Source organism: Oncorhynchus tshawytscha, unplaced genomic scaffold (genome assembly GCF_018296145.1).
Source record: "Oncorhynchus tshawytscha isolate Ot180627B unplaced genomic scaffold, Otsh_v2.0 Un_contig_6164_pilon_pilon, whole genome shotgun sequence".
Lineage (NCBI taxonomy): Eukaryota > Metazoa > Chordata > Actinopteri > Salmoniformes > Salmonidae > Oncorhynchus > Oncorhynchus tshawytscha.
Window position 1 is genome coordinate 23,126 of NW_024609517.1, and position 22,283 is coordinate 45,408.

A 22,283-nucleotide genomic window follows, 5' to 3' on the forward strand; every position below is an offset into this window, starting at 1 on the left:
AGTTAGGCTCTACACTCGCTGCATACAGTATGTATGCCAGTTAGTATGCTGCCAGTTACACTCGCTGCATACAGTATGTATGCCAGTTAGGCTCTACACTCGCTGCATACAGTATGTATGCCAGTTAGGCTCTACACTCGCTGCATACAGTATGTATGCCAGTTAGGCTCTACACTCGCTGCATACAGTATGTATGCCAGTTAGGCTCTACACTGCATACGCTGCATACAGTATGTATGCCAGTTAGGCTCTACACTCGCTGCATACAGTATGTATGCCAGTTAGGCTCTACACTCGCTGCATACAGTATGTATGCCAGTTAGGCTCTACACTCGCTGCATACAGTATGTATGCCAGTTAGGCTCTACACTCGCTGCATACAGTATGTATGCCAGTTAGGCTCTACACTCGCTGCATACAGTATGTATGCCAGTTAGGCTCTACACTCGCTGCATACAGTATGTATGCCAGTTAGGCTCTACACTCGCTGCATACAGTATGTATGCCAGTTAGGCTCTACACTCGCTGCATACAGTATGTATGCCAGTTAGGCTCTACACTCGCTGCATACAGTATGTATGCCAGTTAGGCTCTACACTCGCTGCATACAGTATGTATGCCAGTTAGGCTCTACACTCGCTGCATACAGTATGTATGCCAGTTAGGCTCTACACTCGTTGTAAAGCGAATTAATGTGCTTAATTTGAGACATTTGTAGGCCACTTTAGTTGTGATACAAACCTGACCATAGAGAGCTTTTATTCTCTATGTTGGTTAGTTCGATTAAGGGTGGGTTATCTAGGTTAATTATATTTCTATGTTGGCCTAGTATGGTTCCCAATCAGATGCAGCTCTTTATCGTTGTCTCTGATTGGGGATCATATTTAGGCAGCCATTTGCCCATTATGCTTTGTGGGATCTTGTCTAGGTATAGTTGCGAGTATCAGCGGCACATTTCGTTCGTGCGCTTTATTGTTTTTGTTCTTAGTTTTTCTCTTCCTAATTAAAAGGATGGAAACATACCACGCTGCATCTTGGTCCTCTCCTTATAACGTTCGTGACAACTACATGAGGTGTGCGACTATGAATCAAAAAGGTCCCCCCCCCCCAAAAAAGGCATTGTTTCTTGCCTTAAGCTGGGCATCATTCACAAGTGATAATAAATCATTCACAAGTGATAGGCTCATATTGTCACCCATCAGACTATTCTTGATTTGATCTTGTCTTTACATGTACTAAATATATGTGAAATTTGCTTTGATTTAGACCATTTTCATGCACCTGTTTTGAAACAGGGTCAGGGGAAAAAATACATCTCTGCACTTGAGTTTGAGTTTATTTTATTTTTACAGGGACAGTGGACATTAATCAACGTTTCAGTAAAAGTGCCAGTTTTAACTAGCCGGCAAATTTTCAAACGCAGTCCCTGGGCAGGTTATTAAAAACAATTAGAATATAGACAATCATTGAGCAGTGAGTACACACAGAGCAACATAGGACAAGCAAGACGTAGCGTACAGACAGAGCAACATAGGACAAGCAAGACGTAGCGTACAGACAGAGCAACATAGGACAAGCAAGACGTAGCGTACAGACAGAGCAACATAGGACAAGCAAGACGTAGCATACAGACAGAGCAACATAGGACAAGCAAGACGTAGCGTACAGACAGAGCAACATAGGACAAGCAAGACGTAGCATACAGACAGAGCAACATAGAACAAAAAGCAGCAAGACAAAATTCATAAAAGCAACAAAGTGTTTCCACACCTCACAAGCTACAGACAACATGGAAAGCGGCAATAGTTGAGAAATAAATATAGTAGGCCTAGCCTATGGAAACCTGATGGGAACCACCTCTTTTTAATAGAGGCTCTCATGTTTTCATGTGCAATTGTATATCCTATAGAAATGTTGTGCAACATGACCCCATGGGCTCTCATGAAGTGTTTGATTAGATTTTCGATTACACTTGCATTGATGTCAGAGTGATTAGAGAAACAATATATTGCAGAGTACCAGGCAGTTAGCAAGTTTGGTAGTCTACTAATGACCATCAGCAGCATCAGTGCCCGGAGAAGTGTAATTACCGTGACTAAACAGTCACATGGAATTTGAATGCCTTCATGCCGGTTGGCGATGATACAGTACTTGTACCGTTGTACTTATTAGCACTCCTGTGCTAATGCAGGGGGCCACACTGCACCACCGTAACTGGCGAGGCCCCATCTTCTCCTGGATCATCTGCAGTGTGACACGTGGATCCAGGTATCTCTCTCACCTTCACCGCAGTGGGTGTGGTTAGAAGAACTTGGTACGACCCTCTCCAACGGGGGTCCTGACAACTCTTTCTCCTGAAGTCTTTGACTGCCACGAGATCACCTGGGATCAAACAGTGCCCAGGTCCACCCGCCAGGTTCAGCAAAGACGCCTTCACCCAGGGGAGAGTGGAGGCTCTGGACCGCAGACCGTCGCTGGAGGCTCTGGACTGCAGACCGTCGCTAGACGGTAGACCGTCACAGGCAACTATACCTAGACAAGATCCCACAAAGCACAATGGGGAAATGGCTGCCTAAATATGATCCCCAATCAGAGACAACGATAAACACCTGCCTCTGATTGGGAACCATATCAGGCCAACATTGATTTATTTATTTATTTGACCTTTATTTAACTAGGCAAGTCAGTTGAGAACAAATTCTTATTTTATTTTAATCACCTAGATAACACACCCTAGTCACTGTCACGTCCCAACCAATATAGAGAATAAACAGCCCTCTATGGTCAGGGCGTGACAGTTGACCCCTCAGAGGTTTGCCGGATCAGGTATCTTCCCCCGGGCACCTCCCAGTAAAAGTCTGGTCTGGGCGGGTCCAGGTCGTCTTTGGTCAGACAGGAATCTCCCTCACGCTGTCACACGGAATGCGCCACCAGTGTTCCCTCACAGACCTTCACTGACGCCAAGATCGCGACAAGATTTAGATGAGGTTTAGGGTTTTAGATGAGGTTTCAGGGTTTTTGTTGAGGTTTAGGGTTTTAGATGAGGTTCAGGGTTTTAGATTAAGTTTAGGGTTTTAGATGACGTTTAATTCTACCTGGTTTATGTTAGAGAGTGTCACGGTGCTGACTTTTGCCCAATACCTGCAGCAAAAGCCTCTACCCCGTCCTCTGGCTAGGCAGAGTACTTTAGGATTTTAGTCACTTCGGTGTAACAAGGGCCTTGCCGTGCGGCCCTACCAACCTTCCCATGTATTCGTAATGGCCCTTCGCGTAAGTTGGGTTTGTTCCTTCTTTCATGTTGTCACTCCCTTATTTTCCGGTCTAGCATGAGGCCTTGTATAGATATACTCCTATTCAAATATTCTTAAGCGTTATGGATTCCTCCTATATTTCCTTACCCTCAAGTTATCTTTACCTATGTATATATCAATACCTAATAACAACTCCTAGCAGTTATTATGCTCGTCAGCTAGTAGTCACTCGGAAACTAGTATTGGTATATGTTTTGACTTTCTTAAAAGTATATTATTGTCCACACAATGAAATATTCTTTAGTGCAATCACTTTAACCTATAACCAGGGTCACTTTCTGTTCAGTGAGAGTGTCAAAGGCGTTTGCTCTCCAGATTGTTAATCTGGCCTAGTTGTCAAAGTTTCAAGCTTTTATTAAGTCACTCTGTTTTTTGTCTTATACACATCATTACAATTCAATGGTTATACAGTTTCTCAATACAACAATAATGCTCAATCAATCCTTAATGCTTTAAGCTATGCCAGATAATATTGCAAAACTTTAAATGCGTTTAACACTTCTAACAATATTGACTAAATAGCAAAAATAGTTAAATTACCTTAAATGCTCAGCCCCTTGGTCACTTTCCCGTAATCGGTATTCTCGCAGCTATGACGCTAGATTCCGAATTCCAGTATCTTAATACACTTACAACTCTGTGTATGGACTCAATATATTGTAACTGGTATTTTGCTGTCTCCTTGTATTGCCAATCACATCTGTACCTGATGTCTCACTGAGTGACCGCCACTTTGTCTGTACTCAAGAGGTGTTTAGACCTCTGTGTTTCGTAGACTCAGTCTCGGGGTCACCAAATTCAACCAAGTATATTCAGATAGTGATCCAATAAGTACTTAGGCAAAATAATCCAATCTTCTAATATTGTTCTAGTCCAACAAAAAGAGTATAGTGCAATAGTAAATTTACCTGTGATGATTCTCCATATGAAGTCTGTCTCATATGTTAACGAGGATCATACTGTCTTATGATCTCTGTTCTCTTATATATCTTTTTAAAGGGGAAGTTCCCACTGGGGCTGTAGACCTACGTAATCTTAGGCCTGTGTGTTAAATGGAAGCTTCCTATTATTACCATTTAAGGTCATGCACTACTGACTCTCACATTGCTGCTTCCGTGTTACTGTTGGCTGATTCTACTCAATCATACCAGCTGGTTGTTTCTACCACTGGAGGTGGCGTAGGGGGTATGTCAAGCGTCAGCTGGGAGAAGTCTATGACAGGTATCTCCTCTGCTTCCCCCTGTTGTCCAGTTTCTGCAGGTGCGGTCCATGGTTCCATGAGTTCCCGTGAATGTCCTGTGTTGTGGTCCCCATTGCTTGATGGAGTGGGCAGATTCTTTTAATCTCTTGTCACAAGAGGCATCCATTAAAGAACAGGCTGTGTTCTATTAGACAGCTAACTCTCAATCCACGATATGGCAGATAATGTAAAGACATAACACATGTGTTTTTTATAACACCAGACTAATTGATAATGTAATAAGCTGCACTGTTCAACCAAAACAGCCCCCACAATCTTATTATTATCAATTAATTTCAGCCAATCATCATTCATTTGTTTCAGTGCCATACATGTTGAGTGCCCTTCCCCCTTAAATGTACACAAAGGGCTAATATCAATAACGTGCATGTCAATCTCTCCTGGCTTAAAGTAGAGGACAGATTGACTGCATCACAACTTGTCTTTGTGAGAGGTATTGACGTGCTGTGAGGACACACGTGCACAGACAGACACACACACACACACACACACACACACACACACACACACACACACACACACACACACACACACACACACACACACAACACACTCTCTCTCTCTCACACACTAAGATTGTAGTATTGTACATTTTATATTGTAAATGTGTAATATTAGAGTAATAACGTAGTAATTTATTGTATGATGTATTGGTTTATTTATGATGTAGGGTGTTGTTTTGTTGTGATGTAATTGTTTTGTTCCTGTTTGGACCCCAGGAAGAGGAGCTGCTAAATACTCGAAATACTAAACACTTTTGCCGAGCGTCAGACACTCCTATTCATTTCAAGTCAAATCAAATGTTATTCGTCACATGAGCTGAATACAACGGGGATCAACTTTACCATGAAATGCTTGATTACGAGCCCTTCCCAATAAAACAGAGTAAAACAATGAAAATAGTAACACAAAAGGAATAAAATACACAATAATGGAGCTATATACAGGGGTACTAGTACCAGATCAATGTGCAGAGGTACGAGGTATTTATGTACATACATGAAGACAGGGTAATGTGACTAGGCATCAGGATAGATAATAATAAGGTATTTGAGGTAGATATGTACATGAAGACAGGGTAATGTGACTAGGCATCAGGATAGATAATAATAAGGTATTTGAGGTAGATATGTACATGAAGACAGGGTAATGTGACTAGGCATCAGGATAGATAATAATAAGGTATTTGAGGTAGATATGTACATGAAGGCAGGGTAATGTGACAAGGCATCAGGATAGATAATAATAAGTAGATATGTACATGAAGACAGGGTAATGACTAGACATCAGGATAGATAATAATTATTTGAGGTAGATATGTACATGAAGGCAGGGTAATGTGACTAGGCATCAGGATAGATAATAATAAGGTATTTGAGGTAGATATGTACATGAAGGCAGGGTAATGTGACTAGGCATCAGGATAGATAATAACGGTATTTGAGGTAGATATGTACATGAAGACAGGGTAATGTGACTAGGCATCAGGATAGATAATAATAAGGTATTTGAGGTAGATATGTACATGAAGGCAGGGTAATGTGACAAGGCATCAGGATAGATAATAATAGGTATTTGAGGTAGATATGTACATGAAGGCAGGGTAATGTGACTAGGCATCAGGATAGATAATAATAAGGTATTTGAGGTAGATATGTACATGAAGGCAGGGTAATGTGACTAGGCATCAGGATAGATAATAATAAGGTATTTGAGGTAGATATGTACATACAGGGTAATGAAGACATCAGGATAGATAATAATAAGGTAAGGTAGATATGTACATGAAGGCAGGGTAATGTGACTTGGCATCAGGATAGATAATAATAAGGTATTTGAGGTAGATATGTACATGAAGACAGGGTAATGTGACAAGGCATCAGGATAGATAATAATAAGGTATTTGAGGTAGATATGTACATGAAGACAGGGTAATGTGACAAGGCATCAGGATAGATAATAATAAGGTATTTGAGGTAGATATGTACATGAAGGCAGGGTAATGTGACTTGGCATCAGGATAGATAATAATAAGGTATTTGAGGTAGATATGTACATGAAGACAGGGTAATGTGACTAGGCATCAGGATAGATAATAATACGGTATTTGAGGTAGATATGTACATGAAGACAGGGTAATGTGACTAGGCATCAGGATAGATAATAATACGGTATTTGAGGTAGATATGTACATGAAGACAGGGTAATGTGACTAGACATCAGGATAGATAATAATAAGGTATTTGAGGTAGATATGTACATGAAGACAGGGTAATGTGACTAGACATCAGGATAGATAATAATAAGGTATTTGAGGTAGATATGTACATGAAGACAGGGTAATGTGACTAGACATCAGGATAGATAATAATAAGGTATTTGAGGTAGATATGTACATGAAGACAGGGTAATGTGACTAGGCATCAGGATAGATAATAATAAGGTATTTGAGGTAGATATGTACATGAAGGCAGGTTAATGTGACAAGGCATCATGATAGATATTAATAATAATGTATTTGAGGTAGATATGTACATGAAGGCAGGGTAATGTGACAAGGCATCAGGATAGATAATAATAAGGTATTTGAGGTAGATATGTACATGAAGGCAGGGTAATGTGACAAGGCATCAGGATAGATAATAATAAGGTATTTGAGGTAGATATGTACATGAAGACAGGGTAATGTGACAAGGCATCAGGATAGATAATAATACGGTATTTGAGGTAGATATGTACATGAAGGCAGGGTAATGTGACAAGGCATCAGGATAGATAATAATAAGGTATTTGAGGTAGATATGTACATGAAGGCAGGGTAATGTGACAACGCATCAGGATAGATAATAATACGGTATTTGAGGTAGATATGTACATGAAGGCAGGGTAATGTGACTAGGCATCAGGATAGATAATAATAATAGTAAAATAAAGAGCAGAGGAGTAGCAGCATATGATGTGTAAAAGTGTGTGTGTGTAGTGTATGTCAACATGTGTGGGTTTTGTGTGAGAGTGTACGTTCAGTGTGCGTGTACAGTATGTACTGCGTATTTATTTAGAGTGGTGTGGGTGTGAATATAGTCACTGTAAGATAGGGTCAATGCATGTAGTCCGAGTCACCAATTAATTAACTATTTAGTCGTCTTATGCCTATTAAGCAGTTTTATGACTTGGGGGTAGAAGCTGTCTCAGAGCCTGTTGGTCCAAGAGCTGATGCAGGGACTTTAAGGCTTACAGGGTTAGAGTTGACCCAAGTATTTTCTTCTACAGAAAACCACAAAATTGTAAGGAATTCCAGTAAAAAACACGGATCTTTCTGGTTTATACCTATTTTTTAAGTGAAAGATGGACAATTTATGTCCATTATGGCAGCTAGGCAAGTTGAGCCTGCTCTGTTGTTGTCCCATTAGGCAGGGAACTTTTAACAGAAAACATACGAACTGCAACGAATTCCAGGGGCGTCACAAAATACATGTTTTTAAGCTGCTACACTGGAAGTGTAACTTTTAGTCAGGGCGAGCAGAGACACATTTATCCTATTACTCAGGCCGAGATACACTATTTAGTGGTAACTAACCAGCCTAACCACACCAGCTTCGCCCTCATGTGGGTGATAACAAGCTAGCAAGCATGCTAGGTAGTGCTACACATTGTCAGAAAACTAGATTTTTCAGCTTCTTTCCTGTTGTTTAATTAAGAGACTGACAAGTTCTGGCATTTCTGTGTGTAAACCACAATTTTCCCATTTTCAGGCTAGTTACCAAAATCATCAGTTAACCAAGAAAGACTGCAGGCTTGGCCAATGGGGATGTCCCTTTCAGACCTTATCAATCTCTGTGTAGGGTATGACAGTGATTCATCAGTTGCAAAACGGTTTTATATGGGCCATAATGAGAACAGAGTTTGTCTAATCAGAACACCTATGAAATGCATTTAAAAAACGAGAAAAGTACATTTACTGAAGTAAATGTGGTATGCTTGCTAGTCTAGAAGTATTTATTGTGAAGTAGTACTTATTGTGAAGTAGTAGTAGTAGTATTGGTAGTGATGGCAGTAGTAATGGTAGGAATATAGTGTTTTATAGGCTACGTGTTCTTTATAGTGAGATATTTTGGGGTGGTTGAAACTTTAAACAAGATTACAGGGTTTTCTCTTAATGCAACTTCGTGCATTCAACGGCAATATGTGGCCCCATCTGTTTTAGCTCTAATTCCAGGAGCCACTTGTGGATTTGAGAGCTCTAACACGGTTCCACCTTAGACACCGCCAAAGCAACTGCTATTCGAATGTTGGCTAAAGAGGATCTGATTGGGGCGGCAGGGTAGCCTAGTGGTTAGAGCGTTGGACGAGTAACCGGGTTGCAAGTTCAAATCCCCGAGCTGACAAGTTACAAATCTGTCGTTCTGCCCCTGAACAGGCAGTTAACCCACTGTTCCTAGGCCGTCATTGAAAATAAGAATTTGTTCTTAACTGACTTGCCTAGTTAAATAAAGGTAAAATCAAATAAAAATTGAATAGAGCCCTAAGTCTCTAAGAGCTTTGCACACCTGGATTGGGCAATATTTGCCCATTATTCTTTTCAGAAATCTTCAAGCTCTGTCAAAGTGTTGGGGATCATGGCTAGACAGCAATTTTCAATGACATTTCAGTCAAAACTAATGTGACCAGTCAGGAACTTTGTAGATTATTGTATTTCTGAAAGGTGCATTCCTCTCCCATGTCTGGTGTAAGCAGACTGAAGCAGATTTTTCTTTTGGATTTTGCCTGTGCTTAGCTCCATCCTGTATCTTTTTATCCTGAAAAACTCCCCAGTCTTTGCCAAGGTCAAGGATTCACATATCATGATGCAAATCAAATTCAAATCAAATGTATTTTTTCGGACATCAGCTGATATCTCAAAGTGCTGTACAGAAACCCAGCCTAAAATGCAAAACAGCAAGCAATGCAGGTGTAGATGCATGGTGGCTAGGAAAAACTCCCTAGAAAGGCCAAAACCTAGGAAGAAACCGAGAGAGGAACCAGGCTATGAGGGGTGGCCAGTCCTCTTCTGGCTGTGCCGGGTGGAGATTATAACAGAACATGGCCAAGATGTTCAAATATTCATTAATGACCAGCATGGTCAAATAATAATAATCAAAGGCAGAACAGTTGAAACTGGAGCAGCAGCACAGCCAGGTGGACTCGGGACAGCAAGGAGTCATCATGCCAGGTAGTCCTGAGGCATGGTCCTAGGGCTCAGGTCCTCCGAGAGAGAGAAAGAAAGAGAGAATTAGAGAGAGCATACTTAAATTCACACAGGACACCAGAGAAGACAGGAGAAGTACTCCAGATATAACAAACGGACCCTAGCCCACCGACACATAAACTACTGCAGCATAAATACTGGAGGCTGAGACAGGAGGGGTCAGGAGACACTGTGGCCCCATCTGACGATACCCCCGGACAGGGCCAAACAGGAAGGATATAACCCCACCCACTTTGCCAAAGCACAGCCCCCACACCACTAGAGGGATATCTTCAACCACCAACTTACCATCCTGAGACAAGGCCGAGTATAGCCCAGAAAGATTTCCGCCACGGCACAACCCAAGGGGGGGCGCCAACCCATACAGGAAGATCACATCAGTGACTCAACACACTCAAGTGACGCACCCCTCCTAGGGACGGCATGAAAGAGCACCCGTATGCCAGTGACTCAGCCCCTGTAATAGGGTTAGAGGCAGAGAATCCCAGTGGAAAGAAGGGAACCGGCCACACAGAGACAGTAAGGGCGGTTCGTTGCTCCAGAGCCTTTCCGTTCACCTTCACACTCCTGGGCCAGACTACACTCAATCATATGACCCACTGAAGAGATGAGTCTTCAGTAAAGACTTAAAGGTTGAGACCAAGTTTGCGTCTCTCACATGGGTAGGCAGACCATTCCATAAGAATTGAGCTCTAAAGGAGAAAGCCCTGCCTCCAGCTGTTTGCTTAGAAATTCTAGGGACAATTAGGAGGCCTGTGTCTTGTGACCGTAGCGTACGTGTAGGTATGTACGGCAGGACCAAATCAGAGAGATAGTTAGGAGCAAGCCCATGTAATGCTTTGTAGGTTAGCAGTAAAACCTTGAAATCAGCCCTTGCCTTGACAGGAAGCCAGTGTAGGGAGACTAGCACTGGAGTAATATTATCACATTTTTTGGTTCAAGTCAGGAATCTAGCAGCTGTATTTAGCACTAAATGAAGTTTATTTAGTGCTTTATCCGGGTAGCCGGAAAGTAGAGCATTGCAGTAGTCTAACCTAGAAGTAACAAAAGCATGGATTAATTTTTCTGCATCATTTTTGGAAAGAAAGTTTCTGATTTTTGCAATGTTACGTAGATGGAAAAATAGCTGTCCTTGAAACAGTCTTGATATGTTCATCAAAAAAGAGAAATCAGGATCCAGAGTAACGCCGAGGTCCTCCATATCAACAGGCATACATCAAATTGTCATTTAGATACAACCAATTCTAAATACAACCAATCCTGGACAAACTCACAGAGAGCATAGAATGATTCCAGACACTGCCATCCTCCTTTCCCCGATGGGAAAAGTAGGGAGTGACTGGCACACAGACACAGTGGAGGAAAAGATATGTTTACACATGATGATACCTTGACCTCTCCCCTCTCTGCGGCCCATGCAACTTAGTCTTGACATAGAACAGATAACTGCCAATGGCCACCACTATAGTACAACAAAAAACATTCTTATGAGAAATAACTCATAAGCATATCATGAATATAAAACATCTTATCTATGTTACCCACCAATTCTGATTATTCCCCAACACCAGTCTTTCAATAATAGGTAACAGAATTTATTCTCGGAGCGCGCTGCCACTTAACCACGAGCAACAGTTTATATACAGATCATGACGTCATTTCATTGCTTTAACAGAATCCCTTCCTCTCGACCGGGACAAAGTGAGATGAAAAGTTCATTCTAACTTACTAACACACTCCCAGGTAACTTTTGACCGCCCAACATTATCGATCACCACTGCTGACAGTTCTAATTAACAGAAAACCTAGGAATGCACTCACTGTTTTATCTAAAAACCCCAGAGCTAAGTTTCTGTAGGTTCCACGCTAGGTTAACGACCTTATGTGTTTACACAGTCCCCAACCCATTTGTTTCTTCCTAGTTGGAATGGTGTCCCTCCCGTCGTCCTCGTATTGTGTCTAGTCCCCGCGTCCTCCGGGTCACCCTGACCCGTCCTGGCTAAAGGCCCAATGTGCGCAAGTGTGACAGTAGGCGTGTGAACAGCATTTGCAGATGTATTTCTTACACCTGCAGCACACCGTGTGTGTCTTGGAGTCCTTCTTGGGTGGGCAGAGCTGACACCTCTTCCTCTTAACGAGCGGGGCCCTCGCGCTGTTGATCACGAGGCTCCGCCGCCGCCGCCGTAGCACTCTGTAGGACTTTGACAAGCGCTGACGCCGCTTCAGTGCGGGGCAGATGCTGCCTTCTTTGGATCAGCGGCTTCACAAGTGCCTTTCCCAGCTGCTCGAGGAACACCCTGCGCTTGTTCCGCTTGCGAGGCATCCAGTCTGGCTTGATCTCTCGCCATATGACAAAGGCGTTGTAGGAGGACACGTCGAGGATGTTGTGGAAGACGACCAGGGGCCAGCGGGCAGTCATCCATCTGCAGCTGTAGTTGCCGACCACCTTGTCTAGGTTGTCCACGCCGCCCTTGTTGCAGTTGTAGTCTAGGATGACGGCCGGCTTCCTGTCGCAGCGATCGCTAATGTGGCCCTCTGTGTGCAGCGTGCTCAAAAGTAGCACATTCTTGTTTTTCTTTGCCAGGTAGGACACCAGAGTGGCGGTGGGCATGAAGGCGAACCTGGAGGACAGGACCTGTCTGCCCCTGGACTCGAGCAGCGTGGGCAGGAGCTCGGCCTTGTTCTTTCTCACAGTGCCCACCATGGTGAGGTTCCTCTCGAGGAGCCGCTGGCCCAGGTCGTAGGAGGTGAAGAAGTTGTCGCAGGTGACGTTGCGACCGCTCAGCCCCGTTGTCAGATCGAGGACGACGCGCATCCCCTGGTTCTTCTCGGGGCCTCCGCCGGCCTCCTTGCCGGTGTACACTTGCATCTTCCAAGCGTAGCTGGACTTGGCGTCGCAGGCCACCCACGACTTGATGCCGTATTTCGCCGGCGTGCTGGGGATGTACTGAAGGAAAGGACAGCGGCCTTTTGGAAAGGGAACAAGAGATTAGTGTCGTTACTGTGTTACACACGCTGCCAGTGCTGCTACAGCCGCTGCTTGTACCGCTGCTACGGCAGCACTACCTCTCTATAGACATATAAGCACATGCGCACACACGCACACGCACAAGCACAGTACCTCTGAACGGGACCAGTTGCTCGTCCACCGTCAAGTCAGGCCCCGGGTTGTAGAGGGCTGGCAGCCGCGCCTCCCACAGGTCCCAGACCTCTCTTATGGCTGCGAGTTTGTCCGTGGCGAGTCTGGCGGGTCTCGACTGGCGGTCGTCGAATCGCAGCAGCCTCGAGTACCTGTGAAAGACCTTGAGCGGCATGGTGGCTCGGAACACGGTCCTGCCGCTCTCGGCGTCCCACAGGCTTGCCGCGGCCTCGCCTCGGGACCTGTAGACGCCCGCTAGGATCAGCAGCTCTACGTAGGCGCGCAGGTCCGTGGTGTCCATGGGTCGCCAGCCGTCGCCGTATTTTCTGGCCCCGTGCAGGTTCGTCATTTCCACAATTATCCTTCCTTTCGTGACAAACAGGTGGAAGGCGGACGCGATGTCGTGGGGCCCGGAGTCTGGTCCAGCCCGGCGTGGCAGATCGCGAGGGCCCCGCGGTGGCGGCCGTAGGCCACGGGGGACCACTCGATTTTGCCGTTTTTCGACAGCAACGGCGTCTCCCGTTGGTCCGGGGCCGAGGAGGTCTCTTCCTCGCGTCGGTCCTCATGCTCGTCCTCGGGCTCGTCCTCGGGCGGCTCTTCCTCGGGCTCTTCCTCAGAAGAGGGAGAAGAGGCATCGTCGACCTCGCGGCGCTCGGGGTTGTATTCCTCCCCGTCTTCGTCTTCGGAAACCTCTTCCTCCTCCTCACTGTGTGTGTGTGTGTGTGTGTGTGTGTGTGGGTGGGTGCCGCTGACAATATTAGTATCCTCTCTACGTACGGTCGTGTGTAGCCGTGTGCAGTTGACCCACCCCACCCGAGCAACAATAACACTTGGCTGCTCTCTAGCACACAGCGGAGCAAGTCTGGACCTGTGCAGCGGCTGGCTGGGTCGCTCTGACCCACGAGCGCAGAACGCAGAGCCGGGAGCCGGGCACAGCCTCGCCACATTCGCAGACACTCTACTACGCTCGACGGCATACGCCTCGCCAGGGGCTGACAGGGTCGCTCTGACTCAGGGGCGCAGAGCGCAGAGCGCAGAGCACCAGCCCTGGAAACACAGGGCCTGGGTCACTCTGACCCACAAGCGCAGAGCACAGAGCACAACTACAACACTTGGCTGCTCTCTAGCACACAGCGGGGCACGTCCGGACCTGTGTAGTGGCTTGCAGGGTCCCTCTGACCCAAGAGCACAGAGCGGGGAGGCCAGAGCGCAGAGCGGGGAGCCGGGCACAACCTCGCCACACTCGCAAACTCTCTACTACGCTCAACGGCACACGCCTCGCCAGTGGCTGGCAGGTTCGCTCTGACCCGTGAGCGCAGAGAGCAGAGCGCAGAGCGGGGGAGCCGGGCACAACCACGCCACACTCGCAGACTCTCTACTACGCTCAACCGCACACGCCTCGCCAGTGGCTGGCGCGGTCGCTCTGACCCGCGAGCGCAGAGCGGGAGCCCTGGAAACACAGGGCCTGGGTCGCTCTGATCCGCGAGCACAGAGCACAGAAAGGGGAGCCCTCCACACACAGGACCTGGGTCACCCTGACCCCAGGACCACGGGAGGGTTAACTTTAATTACTCCTTGTCCGTGTCACACAATCCCTTCTTATGAACTCATATTGTTAATCAGATATAATATAAGTATAAGTTTACTTACCGGTAGTTACAATTCTTTTTAAAATGGGGATATTGTTTATTCATTTATTCATAATAATTCCAACAGATATAGTACTAAAACACTTGAGTGTCTCTCTTTATCCTAGGTCCTGGCAGAGTTGTGCAGACTCAGGACAACTGAGCTTTGAAGGAATACGCAGATTTAAAGAGGAGTCCGTAGTTTGCTTTCTAATGATCATGATCTTTTCCTCAAAGAAGTTCATTAATTTATTACTGCTCAAGTGAAAGCCATCCTCTCTTGGGGAATGCTGCTTTTTAGTTAACTTTGCGACATTATCAAAAATAATTTTCGGATTGTTCTTATTTTCCTCAATTAAGTGATGATGATCGAGCAACATGGTCTCTAATGAGGTCTCTAACTGTTTCTGACCATTCAGTGTTCTCAGGGTGTGTCCTGTGTCATAATACTTCAATGTACATGTAGTCCCTGTCCACAGGAGAAGTGTGAAGACTGATGAAATGTGAATCAACTAAATTAATGTTACTGTGTGAATTCCATTGTCATGTTTGGATTGTTTCAAGATTTCACTGCATCTCTGAGCTAAGGTTAATAATGTAATGCTAGGACATCGATTGCAAGATATTAGCTCCTTGTCCCTTAGCCTCTTAATGATTACATGATGGTAAACCTACACACGTGCATCTTATAGTATGTCGAATGGTGACGCAGGGCTTGCAACCTTGGCAATACCCACTGGATACGATAATGGGCCCATAGTGTTCACATGATAATGGAGTCAGGTGGTATATCATAGTAGGGTCATAGAACCCTCATGTTGTAATCTTCAGACAAATGTAATTTTCCCCATTCTTCAAAACTTTTTCACTATGTTTTGGTAGTGACACATTGTTTGGGGTGGTAAGGAATTCTGGTAAACATTTCAAACATGCAGTCAGTGTTTAAAAAATATGCTGTATATACCTACCTGACCTATATTGGTTGACGTGTGCTGAACGTTTGGGGGAAAAATAGGACACAAATTACATATTTTTTTCAAACCCCAATGTGCACTACTTCTGTATAGTGATCCATATACTGTTCACCTGTAATTACCAGTTACAGGTGCATTAACAGTCTAGCCTACGTCATCACTATTTGTGTATTTGATTGTTGGATTAAAGAAGGCAAAGGCAATGGTGTAAAGTAACTACGTAAAAAATATGTTCAAGTAGCCTACTACTTTAGTATATTAATACTTTTACTCAAGTAGTATTTTACTGGGTTACTTTCCCTTTTACTTGAGTCATTTTACTCAATGACAATTGGGTAAACTACTTTTCCCACCTCTGGGCCTAGGTAGCCTAGCCAACTGAAGTTATATAATAATATATCATATGAACCTTAGTTGATCACATTTTCTCTTAAGACAAATAAAGTGGCTTATGCTATAAATACATAATGTTACCACCACTTTGTTTCCCCTGGCCAGATGGGACGGGGAGTATAGAGGCCTACAGTTGATCAGACTGATACTGCAGGTCAGATCACTAATGTTTAGGTGTAGGCTGCAACAACATTGTTACCACCACTTTGTTTCCCCTGGCCAGATGGGACAGGGTGTATAGAGGCCTACAGTTGATCAGACTGATACAGCATGTCAGACCACTAACGTTGAGGTGTAGGCTGCTACAACATTGATACCTCCACTTTGTTTGCCCCCTGGCCAGATGGGACAGGGTGTATAGAGCCCTACAGTTGATCAGACTGATACAGCATGTCAGATCACTAACGTTGAGGTGTAGGCTGCTACAACATTGTTACCACCACTTTGTGTCCCCTGGCCAGATGGGACAGGGTGTATAGAGCCCTACAGTTGATCAGACTGATACAGCATGTCAGATCACTAACGTTGAGGTGTAGGCTCCTACAACATTGTTACCACCACTTTGTGTCCCCTGGCCAGATGGGACAGGGTGTATAGAGGCCTACAGTTGATCAGACTGATACAGCATGTCAGATCACTAACGTTGAGGTGTAGGCTGCTACAACATTGTTACCACCACTTTGTGTCCCCTGGCCAGATGGGACAGGGTGTATAGAGCCCTACAGTTGATCAGACTGATACAGCATGTCAGATCACTAACGTTGAGGTGTAGGCTCCTACAACATTGTTACCACCACTTTGTGTCCCCTGGCCAGATGGGACAGGGTGTATAGAGCCCTACAGTTGATCAGACTGATACAGCATGTCAGATCACTAACGTTGAGGTGTAGGCTGCTACAACATTGTTACCACCACTTTGTGTCCCCTGGCCAGATGGGACAGGGTGTATAGAGCCCTACAGTTGATCAGACTGATACAGCATGTCAGATCACTAACGTTGAGGTGTAGGCTGCTACAACATTGTTACCACCACTTTGTGTCCCCTGGCCAGATGGGACAGGGTGTATAGAGCCCTACAGTTGATCAGACTGATACAGCATGTCAGACCACTAACGTTGAGGTGTAGGCTGCTACAACATTGTCACCACCACTTTGTGTCCCCTGGCCAGATGGGACAGGGTGTATAGAGGCCTACAGTTGATCAGACTGATACAGCATGTCAGATCACTAACGTTGAGGTGTAGGCTCCTACAACATTGTTACCACCACTTTGTGTCCCCTGGCCAGATGGGACAGGGTGTATAGAGCCCTACAGTTGATCAGACTGATACAGCATGTCAGATCACTAACGTTGAGGTGTAGGCTGCTACAACATTGCTGTAAAGAGTTTTTGCCTGTGTCTGATGGGAGTAAGTTATTTTCCTGTCCCATGCCTGACCTGCACGACCTGTGATTTGGTGGTGTGGCATTTTTTTTTCTCCTGATGGTACCCAGTTGAAAATCCGGAACCTAGTTGTAGCAGAGATTTAAGAGTTACCCCATTGCCTGGGTCAAGTGAACTGACCAGTTGGGCAAGTTGAGCATGCTTTAAACTTGCCCCAGGTGATACAAATAAATAAGTGAAAACAACAAAGCTATAAGGACTTCTAGTAGGTGTAGCTTAACATTTATATTTCTGGTTCATCCCCATTGTTTAAGTGAAATGCACACAATTTATGCCATTTATGTCAGCAAATTGAGCCTGCTCTGTGGTTGTCCAATAAACAGGTGATTGCGGTTAAGGATGAATAGAGTGATCAGCCTACCACTGGCTTGGTTCTACCTGCGGGGAGGAGCTCACAGCCTGCAATAAAAGACGGCTGATTCCATGTAGTACGTAGAAGGTTTGGAGGTTTTCGGGTAGTAATAACCTGAACTGTTGTTGGGGTAAACGGTAGCATTTAACGCAATATTGTTTTTCTTCTATAGAGTTAACAGTAAAATAATTAGTTTCTAAAATGACTTGGTCCGTAAGTAGTTGTTTCATTACTCTGGTCGTTCTGTTCCTCTGGCGGGTCGATGAAATCACAGAAGCTTGCACTTGCATGACTGTACATCCTCAACGGGCTTTTTGCAACGCAGATGTCGGTAAGGCAATTTAGAAATGTCTGTAGTTTCTCTTCACGTGTTGGTAGGCTGTCTACTACACCGTGTCAATGCGCATCATGCAACAATGTTATGCATTTTCTGTCGCAATTATTTTCAGGACATGATCATTAGGCCTGTATTTACATCTTCTCGCAAGTATTTACATTAAGTCGGTAACAATATGGGATACACCTGGGTGTATTCATTACGGAAACGTTTGCCACTTAAGAACGAAGTGAAACGGTGAGGGACCAACCTGACTTTTTACAACACTCTCGTTTGCGTGTAAACGGTTCTGTTGCAAAACGTTTTGTAACAGAATCTGCTTGACGATTACACCCGCGGGGATGACACCACTCTGATCCGTGAGGACTGGAGTTTCCCATCCTTGCTCTAGGCCTACAGATGACTGACTTGTTAAACCAAATGTTCAACATGATATTATCCAACGCCTCACATACTTGACATTTTAGAGAGTTCATCAGAATAAGTTAGGCCTACATGGCAAATGGGACTACTCTACATTTCTAAGCTATTATGTCACACTTCTGTAAACTGTACTCACTAATTCAGATTTTGGCGCTATTTATCTCGCAGATAGGTATTTAATTCTATAAGTTAGATGTCATAATTATTTTGACATGTGCTGATACATTGTTGGTAACACAGCTAACAACTATGTGAGTATAGGAACTTCGTATAAAATAGGTTAGTCACTGTATAACATCAATACGGCATTGTGATTGTTTAAAAGTGTATTGGCGCCTTGCGTTCTACTTCAACCACTGATGCAGTATGGTAAGACAGGATGGTTGTGGGTGTTAGACAACTCTACATCATGAGCAGCTACTTGACCTTTTAGAGAAATGTACCTTGACTCAATTACTGTTTGTTAGTAAAGGGGTGTGATGACATGCAACACTCTTCCCTGAGGATGGTTCCTATTGAGTTTACGGAAAAGTGAAGACATTATTTGTGGTATATTCTCTAAAATGATTGAGTGATGACTTTGCTGTTGAGGGAGCAAGCTCTGTTGGTAGAGCATGGTGCTAAAGCCTGACATCTTGGGTCTGTAATAGAATCTGTTCTCTCAGATCACTTAACACCCAGAAACTGATGTCTGACTATTGTACCAGAAATGGATTGTTTCAGTAGTTAAACCATGTCTCTTATTTTGTAGTGATCAGGGCAAAGGTGGTTGGCGTGAAAGCTGTGTCTGGTAACACCAACTATGACATCCAACAGATCGAGGTATGATCAGCCTTTTTATTAAGTGGTTGTTCCTTCCTGCACTGAAACATTGAAGCCCCCTGAACCCCAGTCTGACAGCTGGTCCCAATTTGGACCCAACCCTTAAATGATTGAAGATCTGGATAGGTATAAGCAGTGTAATTGTGGAGCTTCCACCATTAATAAAAAGGGGTTATTCATAGAAATGAGTCATGCCTTTAGCACTGAGCAAGAGGCATGTTTCAGTCAACCCTCCTACCAGTCCTAGACAATGGTGACATCATCTATATGAATTCAGATGCCACTTCATTAAAGCAGTTTATCATAGTGCACTGCTCTTTATTATGGGCGACAGGTCTAGTACTCAATGCTACATTGTCAACTAGGAAGTTGGTCCTGTTTGTCACGTAGGTTGACGCATTGCAATATTTTAATGTATTAATCCCTTTACGAAACCTCTCTAAAAGCATTACTAACCTTTAGACATGAGTTACCACACCTGGGATAAGGGATGAATAACTTTGGAAATTTCCTTCGGTCTTTACTCCGTTAGGTAAATATATTATTTTTTTTGTGCCTTGTTGTAAAACTGTCTGCTGCATCTAGGGCAATTCAAAGTGTTGAGGACCTTATTACTGAATGTTTGTTTATGACTGCTTCTGTTCTGCTTGTATTTTGATGTGTAATTCAGGGCTCCTCTATAAGAGACCAGTGAGGTTAAGTTGTCCCTACATGCCATATACATTAAACTATATATGTAGATGTTTGACGGATCCTTTCTCTCCTTGTAATTGGCTAGATGTTCAAAGGTCCTAACCAGGATATCCACGTCATCTCCACTGGAGGCCCGTGTCGCGCTTTTCTGGGAATCAACAAGCAGTATCTCTTCACAGGTGCGGTCCTCACTAGGTTACCCAAGTTCCATTACCAGCACTGGTTAGAAATGCTTACAGCCTCATGACCTACTATTGACTTCATCTTGTATAACAAAACACGTGTTTTAGAAATTACGTTCTCTACACTTAGAATTACTTACAAATAACTAATGCATTATTTATGAATAGCTCCGGGCTGCATCGGTACTTTTTCAGGTTGCAGTTTCCCCCAGGGATAGATCTAGGCTCATCTCCCACAATTCTAACCATATGTGGAAAGAAACTAATCCAAGTACAGTGTTGAAGGCCAGCTTTACCCTACACCATTTTCCCTACACCACATATTGATGTCTCCTTTGTCTGCAGGCAGGCTGAATACTGATGGAACAGTGCGTGTAATAATGTGTGACTTCATTCAGCCCTGGGGGGCTTTGAGTAACACACAAATGAGGAGCTTGACTCTGCGGTACCAAAGCGGCTGTGATTGCACGGTGTGTTACTATTACTATGTTTTATTGCATATTTACACAGCAGACTTAGCACTCTGGTCACCATTGTCAAATGCAAGAGCTACACTATTTGGGTAATTATCAGTCAGTGATCTTGGTCTTTCTCTCCCTTCTCTGATCCACAGATCATCCGCTGCACTTCCCTTCCCTGTCCGATCAGCACCTCTCATGAGTGCCTGTGGATGGACATTGGCCAAAGCGGACCCTGGGACAATAACATTGCCTGTATCAAGGGGGGTGATGGGTCCTGTGCCTGGTAGAAGGGGGTGGCACCACCCAAGTAGTTTCTGGATGTTGATGACCCCTAAACTTACAGGCCATCTACTCACAGGAAAGAAAGCTACCAACCCAAATAATTATGATTTAAATGAATCTAGGAAGTAGTTTCTAACAATTACAAGACCTATATTGATTTGTCAAGTTGTGTTGTCAGAGGACAGGTTGCAGGAAATGGTCAATGTGAAAGAGGGCAACAATCTTATGAAAATGTCACTTGTTGTAAAAGTACAATAAAAATGAACTACAAATAAAGCGCTTCAAGTACTCATTTCTTGTGCCATTAATTTGCTTGTTTCTAAACTGTACCCAAAGGCATTATTGAACATGGTCCTGGAATAGTTTGTCTAAACCAGGGCTTCAGCTTTAAATTCATTGACCAAATGAAACAACTCATTGTTTCTTCCTTGCTTTATAAGATTATATTCAGTTGGCTGAACATTCAGCTGTTTTCAAGTACTAGTCAGCACTAGCAACAACTGCATTTTCTGACTTGCTAACTGGTAGTACAGCGCATTTGGGGAAATTATTCCAGCCACATGCTCAGTTACAGCCTTATTCTAAAATTGCTTAAATACAAGTTTCTCCTCAGTCTACACACACACAATAACCCATAATGGCAAAGCAAAAAAGGGTCAGATTACATTAGTTAAATCTTGTTTTCAGACAGTTTGCTTTGAGAAACATTTGTGCTTGGGTGCATCCTGTCTTGGATCATGATTATTCTACAGCTTCATGAGTCCACCTACGGTAAATTCAATTGATTTGACATGATTTGGAAAGGCACCTAAGATCCCACTGACTGCGCAAAAAAACAAGCCATGAGGTTGGAATTGTCTGAGCTCAAAGGATTGAGGCACAGCTGTGGGGAAGGTTACCAAAAAATGTCTGCAGCCTCGATGGTCCCCAAGAGCACAACCTCCCTCACTGGAAGTCTGGAACCACCAAGGTTCTTCATAGAGCTGGCGCCCCGGCCAAAATGCACAATTGGGGGAGAAGGGCATTGGTCAGGGAGGTGACCAAGAACCCGATGGACACTGACAGAGCTCCTCTGTGGAGAAGGCCAACCATCTCTACAGCACTCCAATCAGTCCTTTATGGCAGAGTGGCCACTCAGTAAAAGGCAGATTACAGCCTGCTGGACGTTTACCTAAAGGCACCTGAAACCAATTTACTCTTTGGCCTAAATGCCAAGTGTCACATCTGGAGGAAACCTGGCACCATACAGTGTAGCATGCTGTGGGGATGTTTTTCAGGGGCTGGGACTGGAAACGAGTCGGAATCGAGGGAAAGATGAACTGAGCAAAGTACAGAG

At 44.2% G+C, this 22,283-nt stretch overlaps 1 protein-coding gene across 1 annotated transcript; it reads left to right on the forward strand.

The window, feature by feature from the left end:
- Positions 1 to 17,895: 17,895 nt before the first annotated feature.
- Positions 17,896 to 21,233, forward strand: LOC112238057 (metalloproteinase inhibitor 2-like). Its single transcript, XM_042315674.1, has 5 exons — positions 17,896 to 18,078; positions 19,259 to 19,329; positions 20,108 to 20,201; positions 20,550 to 20,674; positions 20,818 to 21,233. The coding sequence occupies exons 1-5, from the start codon at positions 17,949 to 17,951 to the stop codon at positions 20,950 to 20,952; spliced, it is 555 nt and encodes a 184-aa protein (XP_042171608.1). The 5' UTR covers positions 17,896 to 17,948; the 3' UTR covers positions 20,953 to 21,233.
- Positions 21,234 to 22,283: the final 1,050 nt, after the last annotated feature.

Bases quoted from the DNA above. Each gene is read 5' to 3' on its own strand.
- LOC112238057 (XM_042315674.1), top strand. From the start codon at position 17,949: ATGACTTGGTCCGTAAGTAGTTGTTTCATTACTCTGGTCGTTCTGTTC. The intron at 20,202-20,549 runs GTGCGGTCCTCA...CTTTGTCTGCAG, and splicing joins CAAGCAGTATCTCTTCACAG to GCAGGCTGAATACTGATGGA. The intron at 20,675-20,817 runs GTGTGTTACTAT...TCTGATCCACAG, and splicing joins AAAGCGGCTGTGATTGCACG to ATCATCCGCTGCACTTCCCT.